The sequence below is a fragment of the Panthera leo genome, chromosome C2 (assembly GCF_018350215.1).
Source record: "Panthera leo isolate Ple1 chromosome C2, P.leo_Ple1_pat1.1, whole genome shotgun sequence".
Taxonomy (NCBI): domain Eukaryota; kingdom Metazoa; phylum Chordata; class Mammalia; order Carnivora; family Felidae; genus Panthera; species Panthera leo.
Genome location: NC_056687.1, coordinates 124,208,746 through 124,222,226, shown reverse-complemented (window position 1 = coordinate 124,222,226; position 13,481 = coordinate 124,208,746). Strand labels below are relative to the sequence as shown.

At 36.8% G+C, this 13,481-nt stretch overlaps 1 protein-coding gene across 9 annotated transcripts in view; it reads right to left on the bottom strand.

Annotated features, from left to right (window-relative positions):
- The window catches only part of PIK3CB (phosphatidylinositol-4,5-bisphosphate 3-kinase catalytic subunit beta), a 175,603-nt gene that overhangs the window by 64,153 nt on the left and 97,969 nt on the right, over positions 1-13,481 (bottom strand). For all 9 annotated transcript variants that reach the window (XM_042954650.1, XM_042954656.1, XM_042954657.1 and 6 more), the window contains 2 exons: positions 11,681-11,851; positions 10,210-10,287 (listed from right to left, as the gene is read on the bottom strand). In XM_042954650.1, coding sequence (XP_042810584.1) covers positions 10,210-10,287; positions 11,681-11,851 — 249 coding nt within the window. The remainder of the gene's footprint in view (positions 1-10,209; positions 10,288-11,680; positions 11,852-13,481) is intronic.

Below are 13,481 nucleotides of genomic sequence, written 5' to 3'. Positions count from 1 at the left end.
TTTAACCAACTGAACCATCAGGTGCCCTTATTTTCTTACTTTGAAACCATCATCAAGCCTACACTGTGTACAAGCCTATACTGTATAAACTTAAATAAAAAATAAAATAACAAAATACAATATATACTCACTAAAAGCATATTCACATTTTGACAGTACAAAGAAATGAATACAAATAAAACTAGTTGTACTATGACAGTAAGAACATTGGTGAGTTATCCTTCTCTTAAGTTATTTTCAATTATATTTTATGTTATTGTTAAAATACTTTAAAATTGGGGCGCCTGGGTGGCTCAGTTGGGTAAGGGTCCAACTCTTGACTTGGGCTCAGATCATGATCTCTGTTATGAGATCAAGCCCTGTGTCAGGCACCGTGCCCAGCATGGAGCCTGCTTGAGATTTTCTCTCTCTCCTTCTGCCCTCCTCTGCTGGAACTCTCTTTCTCTCAAAAACAAAGAAACAAACAAACAAATAACACAAAATAAAATACTTCAAAAATATTATTCTAGAAAGCACCAAACAAAATAGCTGGATGATCTAAATTTAAGATCCTAAATACAAGCATAACACCAAATGCTCACAATCAATCTAAAACTCATAAAATTTAATGCAAATATGAATGAAAATGGAAATCATTTTTTGTATTACTTTTTAAAAAACCATTCAAGGTTATCTGTTTTTAAACAGTGTCAAAAGAATAAACAAATAAAAAATAAACAGACATGGGGTGCCTGGGTGGCTCAGTGGATTGAGTGTCCGACTTTAGCTCAGGTCATGATCTCGCAGTCCGTGAGTTCGAGCCCCGCGTCGGGCTCTGTGCTGACAGCTCGGAGCCTAAAGCCTGCTTCGGATTCTGTGTCTGTGTCTCTCTCTCTCTCTCTCTCTCTCTCTCTCTCTCTCTCTGCCCCTCCCCTGCTCATGTGCTCTCTCTCAAAACTAAACAAACATTAAACAAATTTTTTTACATAAATAAAATAAACAGACTCTGTCAAGACTGAGTAGTCACAGCCTTAAGCAACTTTTAAGTCTATGTCTACAGTACTTTAAATGATATTCCCCTGTGTTCCCTGAAATAAGGCAAAAAGTCTGGAGATTCTTTTTTTTACTCTGTAAATTATACGATAATAATTACGAGAAAGATTTATACAACAGCACTTTTAGGAAATCTTTGTATTTACATTTATGCTATGCTCAAAGTATCTAAACTATGAGACACTTACAATACTAGTATTTTTAAAGGCCAAGACAAAATAAGAATAATAATTACTTTATTCTGTAAAGAAAACTGCAATTGCCTATAAGAACCATAATTATTTTCTCCTAAGCAACTAAGAAATGGCCCTATCATGAAATGCTCAAAAGATGGAATTTAGTGTTAGTAAAATTGTATGGAAGATAGGAAGAGCACAAAACTTAAGATTTTGAAGTTTTCTTTTCCTCCCTGAGATACCTCAGGAAAACGGAGCATCAATTAATGAACACACAATGAATGGTAATTTTAGTTTATCAGGAGGTTAGGAAAGGTTCCATCACTATGCACTAGTCATTATCTTTTTCTTTTTTTTTAATCAGGAAAGTGCAAATCATGTTTATTTATTTTTGAGAAAAAGAGAGACAGAGTGTGAGTGGGAGGGGGCAGAGAGGGAGGGAGACACAGAATCCAAAGCAGGCTCCAGGCTCTGAACTGTCAGCACAGAGCCTGATGAGGGGCTCAAACTCACAAACCATGAGATCATGACCTGAACTGAAGTCAGATGCTTAACCAACTGAGCCACCCAGATGTCCCTCTTTTTTTTTTTTTTTAAATGTTTATTTATTTTGAGGGAGAGCATGCTCACCTGCATGCAAGGGACGGGCCGAGAGAGAAGAGAGAATCCCAACCAAGCAAGGTAGAGCCTGCTTGGGATTCTCCCTCTCTCTCTCTCTTGTTCTCTCTCTCTCTCTCTCTCTCTCTCTCTCTCTCTCTGCCCCTCCCTCACACTCACCGTCTCTCTCTTTCTCTCTCTCTCAAAAATAAATAACACACACACACACACACACACACACGCACACACACAGAAATGTGTACTGACGCCTGTCAAAACAGGAGTCTGGAATTGAAGAAGTACCTAGGCTACAGGCAAAGGCTTAAGAATAATAAGCAAAGGAGGTACAGTTTTTCAATTTTCTTACAAAGAGCATATCAGTAATTGTTTTCCAAGATGTGAAAAATCCAAATGAGAGGGAAAAAAAACTAAGAGGTGTTGAGGCAGGGCCCACATGCCTAAAGCAATCAATCCATCTGACCTCCGAGTTTCCTGACCTCAAAATCTCCACAGTACTTCCTCTCCTTCCCCTCTGCCCCACAAACCCAATCACATGCAGAATTTGACTTTCCCACACCGTAGCAACTCCAAATCACTAACTGCTACATCTCACTTTCTACCACTTCTCCTTCTAACTCACTCTGACATTCCCACAGGAAAATCCCCTTGCCCATTTTTAGCCTCATTTCAATGACCGACACCTCCCCTTCTTTCCCCATCAGATTTGTCCGCCTTTGCCTTCCCCAAAACTCTCTGCCAATGTCAGTCTCTCCCTCTGTCACACACAACTGAGGTCCATACCCTGAATAAACCTAATCACTTGTCTCCTCTCCATACTACATGTTTTTGGGCCAACCAGCACCATGACTAACCAGTCTCAAATGTAAAATTATTGTTTCATCACTGCAAGAACATTTCTTACCATTACTTTAACTGCTGAAAACCTGCATAGCCATTTACTCTTCTATAAGATGAGCCTTCCTCACAATCAATAAAAATATTAAAAATTTTAAAGCCCTTATTTAAGCTCCCTTTTTTATCAGGTTTCTGCTACCTAAAGATGACATGCTGTGATGGATACCTCCTGTTGGTCAACCTATTCTATTGAGAAGTTATAGAACATTAGAACAATGAAATACTAGTCCATTATTATTTATAAGATAAGGAAAGCAAGTAATGAGGAAGATCAAATTATGTAGCTAATAAAAAAAGGAATCCAATACTCACCAAATATAGATAGATCACTGTTAATAAATTATGAAGTCAGATCACTATTACTAAATTATGAAGTCACGTGGGTGGGGAAGATTGAAGATGGCAAATATGCTGGGATGAAGTAAAGGGGTTAAAGAGTATTTTTCTTCCAGAAAAATGCAGGTTATTTCATTTGCACCAGATCCTCCACAAATCTCCATGTAAAGACGTAGGTGGGGGTAGGGTGGGGGTTTTCATCTATTCACACATGAACCCTGCTTATGAACGTCATGTCCCTAAGACTACTTTAATTCCACTATAGGCTCACCTGATGATCAAAGTATTTATGCTTGGATTTCATATCTATATCTGACCTTACATAGGCACAACAAAGTATTTGCTGCCTAAACCTTACCCAAAACCCAATCTGGGGAAAAAATATGCATTCAGAATTTCCTGAAAGACACACAGTACATTTATTTCTCTGGGAAGTTCAAATTATTACCATTCAATTAAACATAAACCATCACATGGTTGAGTATAAAACTGAGAGTGAATTACTTTTGTCTCTTACAGAATAACTTTTCCTCAATTGTACTTAATATTATATTTTAAATCTACCCAGTGAAAGATTCTATAGAAGAAAGATATGTGAAACGTTATTTTACCTACTGTAAAGATGCTGGCATGAGTGTTGATGCCCACTTTACTTCCCACTGTGTTTCCTTCATAAGGAGCCACAAATATCTCTCAATTTACAATAGTATCAGGATGAGCTACAAACACATGAATGACTAGTTTATCTTAAGAGAATCTGAATATTACAACTGATCATGTTTTCTTTGCTTTGACCATGAGGTATACTACAAGAAAGCAAAATATGTAATCCAACATCAAGCAGTTACAGAGGATCTTACTATAATACATACTTACCGTGAATCTTGCTCCTGACTTTTGACTATTAAATATTCTCAATTATTTTTTAAAAAGTCAAAATTTTGTATAGGGTTTGTGTGCATGCGTGTGTGTGTGCGCGCGTGCTGAGAGAAAGAGAAATGGAGACAGATCAAGTACATGTACACTTAGCTCTTACATTTGTGAAGATTCAATAAATCATAAGTAAAACAAAACATACAAAAAACACATTCTGGGGGCGCCTGGGTGGCTCAGTCGGTTAAGCGTCTGACTTTGGCTCAGGTCATGATCTCGCGGTCCGTGAGTTCGAGCCCCACGTTGGGCTCTGTGCTGACCGCTCAGAGCCTGGAGCCTGCTTTGGATTTTGTGTCTCCCTCTCTCTCTGCCTCTCCCCTGTTCATGCTCTGTCTCTCTCTGTCTCAAAAATAAATAAACGTTAAAAAAAATTTAAAAACAAAAACAAAAAAACAAAAAACACATTCTGTATCTTTTGTATGATAGGATGTAAGGTAGGAATTTCAGGATAAAAGTGACATTCAGTTCTTACTTTCGGTGACCCTGAACAGTTATAAGTCTTATGAATTCTATTACCTTTTACATATGAAATAGTTTATTCAAAAAATAACAAGTAGACTATAAAGAAATAAATGTTTCTCAACGTTTCTGTGATAAAAACCAGCTACTTACAATAAATTGCTGAACTGGAAAAATGTTACCATCTCTTGGTTTTGACAATTTTTGAGAATAAAAACATATAGGAGTCCACTACATAATTACTCAATAAATGTTAGCTAGTATTGAAAGAACCAAAACAAAAACTGCTAGTTATAATTCCATCAACCAACTTCTAACAGAATTGAGATATAAGGAATGAAGTAAAACTATGGATCAGCTGGATATAAAGGTAAAAAAACGCAAGTATAATGAACTTGAAAAGTTCTGTACTAACTATAAACAAGAATAGCAAAGGGTATGATCTAGAAAAAAATAATAATAAAGACTCTAACCAAGACATGGTAATAATAAAAAAAGAGACCCAGCATATTCTGAAAAAGTGTTGAAATATTACTCATTATCTAATTATAATTAGTCAAAGTGTGATTTAAGACCAAGTCATTAAGATTATATCTACTTGAGAAATCTAGTAATTCACTAAAATGATTCAAGTTGATACCTGGTTAAAAACGAACAAGAGGGACGCCTGTGTGGCTCAGGTCACGATCTCACGGTTCATGGGTTCGAGCCCTGTATCGGGCTCTGTGTTGACAGCTCAGAGTCTCCCTCTCTCTGTGCCCCTACCCTGTTCATGCTCTGTCTCTCCCTGTCTCTCAAAAATGAATAAATGTTAAAAAAGAAAAAATTTAAAAACAACAAACAAGAGTACTAAAAATGACCTACACTTAAAATTAAACAAAACAAAAAAACCCCACGTGTTTTCGGAACTTAGAATCTCCCATGATAGCAGACATGAAAAACTATACTCTGAACTTGTATCAAATGGAATTTTGTCAAAATTGTCCCATTTCCTGATCCTTGGTCTGAATCATCTTCAAGGTTTGAAAAGTAAAGAATTTTGGAGCACCATCATGCTTTATACAGTCATGTTTTATTGTCCAACTTCAGTAAACTTCCAAGGAAACCCTTTTTGCACAAGCCCCAAAACATGCGGAGAGCAAGAGAAGGTAGGCTTTAGCATGCAGAGAACTTCCCCACTCTGCTACAGCAAGGAGGATAGACTACATTCCTGAACTCAACAATTAAACATGTTTCTGTGTTGGGCAAGACATGAAACTTTTCCCAACACTGCACCTAATTTCCTTCTTGTTCAGTAATAATGGCCAAAATCTACTACTTTCTGCCTGTACATACTAGCCACAAAAAAATGTCAGTGATATGAATAGTCTGAAATTCCCATAGTTTCATGGAGTGCATCACTTTGTAAAGCAGATCTGTTCTGGCTTTTGGAAGGAATGTTATGCTACCTTTAACTAAGAAAATGAAGATGTTAGAGATCGTTACATTAAAATGTATTAATTCATAGCACAAGTATTTATTTAGTGTTCCTGGCACTGAAATGAAAAGAGAAAAACGTTAAGGTAGTTTCTTTCTTCAGGTTATATATATTTTATGGTTTTTAAAAAAAATTTTTTTTTAATGTTTATTCATTTTTGAGAGCATGAGTGGGGGAAGGGCAGAGAAAGAGGGAGACACAGAATTAAAAGCAGGCTCCAGGCTCTGAGCTGTCAGCACAGAGCCCGACACGGAGCTCAAACTCACAAACCGTGAGATCATGACCTGAGTTTAAGCTGGATGCTTAACCAGCTGAGCCACCCACGTGCCCCTATTTAAAATTTTTTTTTTAATGTTTACTTATTTTTGAGAGGTAGAGACAGAGTGAGAATAGGGTAAGGGCAGAGAGAGAGGGAAACACAGAATTCACAGCAGGCTCCAGGCTCTGAGCTGTCAGCACAGAGCCCGATGCAGGGCCTGAATCCACGAACTGTGAGATCATGACCTGAGCCGAAGTAGGACGCATAACCAACTGAGCCACCCAGGTGCCTCTGATCATATATTTTAATAGTCTAAATATAAGAGTGCTGAGAACCACATAACTAGTCTGGGCAGTGTTAGGATATTGGACTAATAAGTGTGATATCAGATGTACCTAAACTTAAAATTCTGTGTTTATCCAATTTCTGGTTCATTTGAGTTTCCTGAATCTGTTATGTCTTTTACCAACTTTGGAAAGCTCCCAGTGAGAATTTCTTTAAAAAGTTTTTCTGAACTATATTCTTTTTCTTTCTGAAATTCAGATTACCTTCTGATGTTCAACCTTCTGATACTGTTTGACTTTCTGATATTGCTGCATGGTATATGAGGCTATAAAGAGTTTTTTCTCCCTCAATCATTTTTCTCTATTTTGTTCAAAATGAAAATTATTTTTATTAATCTTCAAATCACTGACTTTCCCTTCTGATTACATTTCTACCACTGAGTCCATTCAATGACTTTATAAATTATAAGTTACTGTATTTTTCAGTTCTAAATTTTCCAAACGGTACCTATTTTATCTTCTATTTCTTGGCTGAGACTTTCCACTTTTCCATTCCATTCAATTGTGTTTGCCCTTACTTGCAGCATTTTTATAAGTGACTTAACATCTATGTCATCTCAGCACTGACACCTGTTGATTATCATCATGCACACAACTTGATATCATCCTAGTTCTTCATATGCCAATTAATTTTAAATTGCATCCCAGACCATTCTGACCACTATGTTATGGGACTCCAGGTTTTGTTTATATCTTACAGAAAATGTTAATATATTTTAGCAGACAATGATCAGGTTCAGACTCCATGGTGCAACAAGCCCCTTGAAGCTATGGTTCTAATACCAATTCAGTCAAATTATTTACAGAGCTATTGGATCTGTCCTATGTGTGCAGCATACAGTGACCAGACTGAGACCTGGGTGGTAGTTTATGCTACAGTTCATTTCTCAAAGTGTGTTGGCAGTTAAGACTCAGATCCACATATGTACAGTTCAGGAATAAACCTGTAAGCATAAACAGCTTAAAGGGGTTGCTCTCCTAAGCTCCTCCCACTCTCCAATCATCCAAGTACTTTTTGGTTGCCTGGGGCTCCCCTTTTTTTAATCACCCAGCCAGAAAGCTGAGGCCTTATTCACCCAAACTTCCTAGAACTATGCCAAATAGCACAAGAGAAAAGGAGAAAGGAAAACAAAAAAGCCAGTGAGGATCTGCCCCATTCTCCTGATACTACAACTCTTCTAAACATAGAGGAAGGTTCAACTCTCTGCATTTTAGCCTGTCCCCACTGCTGTTGCTGCTGCCACTACCACTGCCACCACTGCTACTAATGCCACAGAACTTGCTAGAAACTGGGGCAAATGAGAACAGAGAAAACAACAAGAAACAAATAATAGAGGGGAAAAGTGGGGAGATCCTCACTCTCTCTCAGAGTTAGAAGACCTCTTTCCCGCTAGAGCTATAACCAGAGGGCTTCTTGAGCTCTGTGTGCACTAGTGTCATCTTCTAGATTTGGGACAGCACTGAATATGAATATGCATACCTGAAAAGTGAAACACCACAAGGCTAGGAAAAGACTGATCAGAAAGCTTTATGCTACAGAATTCTAAGCACACTTAAAAGGTCAAAAGACAGACTTCACTCACATGAGGACTTTAAGAGACAAAACAGATGAACATAAGGGAAGGGAAACAAAAATAATATAAAAACAGGGAGGGGAACAAAACAGAAGAGACTCATAAATATGGAGAACAAACTGAGGGTTATGGGAGGGATTGTGGGAGGGGGGATGGGCTAATGGGTAAGGGGCATTAAGGAATCTACTCCTGAAATCATTGCTTCACTATAAGCTAGCTAATTTGGATGTAAATTTTAACAAATAAAAAATAAAATTTGAAAAAAAAAGGGTCAAAAGATATTCAAGTGCCAGCCAGGGAGAATAGTGAATCTTCACTGAACACCTAGGATTTTCACTACAAACTGTAGAGAATCATGTGCCCCATAGGATCTCTGGGTCTGTGAATATAATGGATTCGCTCCTGTGATTAGGTTATACTATTTGACATAGCTAACTTTGAAGAAGGGAGATATTGGTGAGCCATCAAAAAAGGACCAGGCTCTTCCCCGCAAGAGATTCAAAATGTGGGAAGAATGTGATGCTTGACAAATTCTCCATTTCTATAGAGTTAAAAATAGAGCCACAGAGCCAGGCTTGAAAGATGCCTCTATTAACTAAGAGCAATCCCCAGTCAATCCCCTGCCAAGACCCAGCAAGGCAATGAGGACCTCAGTTCTACAACTTCCAGGAACTGAATTTGACCAATAACTTGAATCACCCTGGAAGCAAATTCTTCTCCAGAGTCTTCAGAAGAAATACGACCTAACACCTGGATTTCAACCTTGTAAAACCATAAGCAGAAAACCCAGTCACACCACACCTAGACTTCTGACTGACAGATATACAAGCTAATAAATACGTATTCAAGCTGCTAGGTTTGTGGTAATTTGCTAAACAGCAATAGAAAACTAATTTAAGGGGCTATTATGAACGTAATAATTTAACAACTTAAATACTTCAGAAAACAAAAATTATCAAAACTGACACAAAAGAAATAAAAATATGACTATATATCCATTAAAGATATTAAATTCCTAATTAAAAACCTTCCCACAAAGAAAACTCTAGGGTCAGATGGCTTGGAGTAAATCTTACCAAACATTTAAAGAAGAAATAATACCAATTCTATATAAACTTATTCAGAAAATTAATAGGAGGAAGGCTTCTCAAGTCAATTTGGGGAAAAAAGATCAATAACTGTTTTCATGACTGGCATTTAAATTTTTTTACCTGTTGCAACAATCATGTTCTACTTTTGCAACTGGACACAAATTAATAAGGAAAGTTTAAATAAAAGAAAAAACAATTACCACTAAAACAGAAAACAAAGGCCAACTGGTCATAAACACACTCATTAAAAATTAAAACCTAGCTGAGAATGTAAAAGCAAAAAAAAAGCCCTATTTTAATGACAGCTAACTAAAGGATCTTTAAAGTCCATTTATAAAAGCAAGTCACTGGTAATCTTTGGCAAGATGCTCCTGAATATGTCCTCATGCCAGCAAACATCTCAAACTAAGTGAATCTCTTTCTTGGATCACAAAACTATTCACTTAATTTCCTGCCAAGCAAAATAGGGGAAAATGCATGCTTTACACTTTAAGACAAAATGCCTTGTTAAGTCTTTACTTAATTGTATGGGGTTATGCAATAAATCTCCATGTGTTAACAACTTGTGGTCCACAATGTAGTCATCTATTTTCTTCCAGGAAATGGTATTACATTTTCTCTGTGTTCAGCAAGTTTAAAAGAAAAAAAAGGGGGGCTGAAAAAGGAGGCTGGGTGCAGCTCTAACAAGGCTGACAAAGGAGAGTTAAGCTTGCATAGGAACCTGGGACCTATAGTTTTGTCGTAAACTGTACCTGAATTCCTGATCTAAAGCAAGTTCTTTTACATAATACATCAGGGGAAAATGTCACTTTATCCAGTACATCTCCAACTATTCAAAGAATACTTTAAGACAAAAATTCTTAATTGTCTTACATTAAGTCGCCATATTTTATCCTGTGCAATTGACCGATATACCTAAAATTTAATCTCCAATGTGAGATTCCTTATGTGTATCAGTAAATTATTCAAATAATGCAGCAGATTAAAAAAACACTCAAATCTTAACAAGTACTCACTTTTACACTTTCTTCTGTGTTAAGTTTATTTCCCTTAACCAAGACAATTTGGAAAGGGTTGTTATTTTCCCAAACATGCTGCAAAAGAATGAAATAGAGTATTTTAATTAAGGAAATAAATATTCTATGCTAGCAATGAAATCATCTTACCTGTTCTCATGTCCATTGACAAAATAACAAAAATAGACCTCTGAACTAACAACTGAAAGTCACATGTACTAAAATAAGCACCACAACCGTTAGCACTTTGTTCTTAGGCAAAACACTGGCAGCATTTCAATACTGTTAAGAAAGTGACTATATTAAGCACCATAAACAAATAATATTAAAGCTTTGGATGAATTAAGAATTGACCATTTAGGGGTGCCTGTCCAACTTCGGCTCACAGTTCGTGGGTCTTAGCCCCACATCGGGCTCTGTTGTCAGGAGAGAGCCCACTTTGGATCCTCTGTATCCCTCTCTCTCTGCCCCTCCCCCACTCTCAGTCTCTCTCCCTCTCTCAAAAATCAACATTAAAAACAATTTAAGAATTGATCATTTGGGGCACCCGGATGGCTCAGTCAGCTGGGTGACCGACTCTGGCTCTGGTCATGATCTCGCCATTTGTGAGTTCAAGCCCCGCGTCGGGCTCTGTGGTGACAGCTCAGAGCCTGGAGCCTGCTTCAGATTCTGTGTCTCCCTCTCCTCTTCACGCTCTCTCTCTCTCAAAAATAAATAAATGTTAAACAAAATTTTTTTTTTAAATTGACCATTTAAATATACAGTTAATATCTTAATCCTCAACAAGAGAGATTAAATATACAATCTGTTAAAACTGAATAACTATTGAAAAATGTTAACTGTTCCAATTGATAAACAGAAATTTAAGATTTGCTTTATATAAATATATTACATTCTGGAAAAGATGGTATTTTTGATATATTTAAATTCTAAAAGTATTCAGTAAGAAGGTGGCAAGTTATACCAAAAACACTCTCATAGCTAAGCTGATAGAAATGAACTATACCAGTAAACAAACTATTTCTGCACATCTAACTTTTCTACTCGAAAATCTCAAATTGCTCCCTGAAGTCTATGTTTAGCTGTAATCTCAAGAAATTTTTAATTTGGTGACATTTTTCTGTGGCACCAAAAGAACACCAAAACCAGAAATAACATATTTATATTTATATGCAGCTTGCGCTGAGGAAAAAGGATAGTAGTTAGAAAGATAATTACAAAGAAAGAAAGAAAGAAAGAAAGAAAGAAAGAGAAAGAAAGAAAAAGAAAAAGAAGAAAGAAAGAAAGAAAGAAAGAAAGAAAGAAAGAAAGAGAAAATTACCAATAAATGGTAATTGATCTTTGTCAAATCTGCATTGGTTTTCACAGAAGGAAAAATCAATAGAGAAAATATGTGTGAGGCTGAAGCACATAACCTAAAACAAAATCACATGCTTTTGGGGGTTACCAAAAGTTCACACATGAAACTTACAGAAATAATTCGCATTTTCTTTGGTGGTAAAGGAAGAGGAAGGTTTGATGAATTTCTATTTATGGCAGCTTCTATGGCAATCATTTCCTGTTCATACATCTTCTTGATCTTGCAACATTCCACAAGCATAAAATGAGGCAAGGTCCTATTCATTACACAGTTCCGGATATACTACAGTGGCAAGGAAAGAATAAGGTAAGGATTTTCAAGCAAATACTTAAATCAAGGGGTACCTGGGTGGCTCAGTCGGTTAACAGTCCAAATCTTGATCTCTGCTCAGGACTTGATTTCAGGGTTGTGAGTTCAAGCCCTGCCACACCCACCCATCACCCAGTGTGGAGCCTACTTAACAAAAACAAACAAAAACATAAATTGATAGAAGAATAAAATTAAGATGAACACCACTATATCAAATGTACTGTAAAAATATATCTTAACTCAACATCAAGAATATGAGAAATTAAAATCACAACATAAAATAGCTACCATTAATTGAACACCTAAGAACATAAGATTATTTATTGCTAATTTTCCTAACAACCCTATAAAAGATATTTTCCTCTTTTTAATACATGAAAGGAAAATCAGAAGAGCTGAGTTACATTCCTGGCATCTTTATACCTGGTATCTTTAAATCTATCTTTTTTGTTTGTTTGTTTGTTTGTTTGCTAAACCCCGAAGAAACATGTACCTCAGTGTAGATGTTTTGCCTTTTCTTTGTGCTTAATACAGGACATTTTGACCTATCGGCTCACCTTTCTAGGGGTGGGACTTGATCGGGAGAGACTGTGATATCACAGTGCAAGCTTTGACCAATCAGTCAGGACAAGTGAACATGTAGTACACATGTGGCCATTTCTTCACATCCTGAGGTAGTCAACTTAGACTTTCCGATGGATCCCTGAGGGAAGCCTGGTACCTTTACAGCACAGGGCTCCAGACAACCATTACTATCTTCCTTTTAAAAACATACTGGTCATCTGAGCTTGATGCTTTGTTTTATTTCAATGAGACCAGGATGACTCTCCAAAGGCATATAAGAAAAGGAGGGGCGCCTAGGTGGCTCAGTCAGTTAAGCGTCCGACTTCGGCTCAAGTCATGATCTCACGGTTCGTGGGTTCAAGTTCTGCACCAGGCTCTGTGCTGGCAGCTGGGAGCCTGGAGCCTGCTTTGGATTTCTGTGTTTCCCTTCTCTCTGCCCCTCCCCGGCTCACGCTTTGTCTCTCTCAAAAATAAACATTTAAAATTTTTTTTGTTTTAATAAAAGAAAAGAAAAAAAAAAGAAAGAAAAGGAGTGGTTATTCACATTACCAAGATTCCTAACAAGCTGAAGAGAAAGAAACCTAATGTATTCCTCAGAAGAATAAATTTCATATACAAAGTGTGATTCAACATATTGTATTCAATTCAGAACCAAGAAATACAATTTTTTGAAATTAAAAAAATTCCAGAATTGTCTGTAATTGGCAGTTAGATGATATTGTGCTAAATATATTCAATAAAAAATTTTTCACTATGAAATATGTATCATTCCACTCCTTCACATTCCTTTGAGTACATGGTATATTTTCTCTTTCACTATGACCCTGTACAAAAATGTATACAAGCCTTTGTTTCTCTTTATAACAAATCCTAGTTTGAATAGAACAATATACCCTCCACTAATTAAAGTTTTAAAAAAAGTGTTAAAGAAGCAGAAGGCTACTTAAAGGATGGCAAAACATAAAGAAGTCAACACTCCTATGCTACCACCAAATACTTTTCATCTTCCTTCTTCGTCTCATGGGCTAGAGTTCAAGTG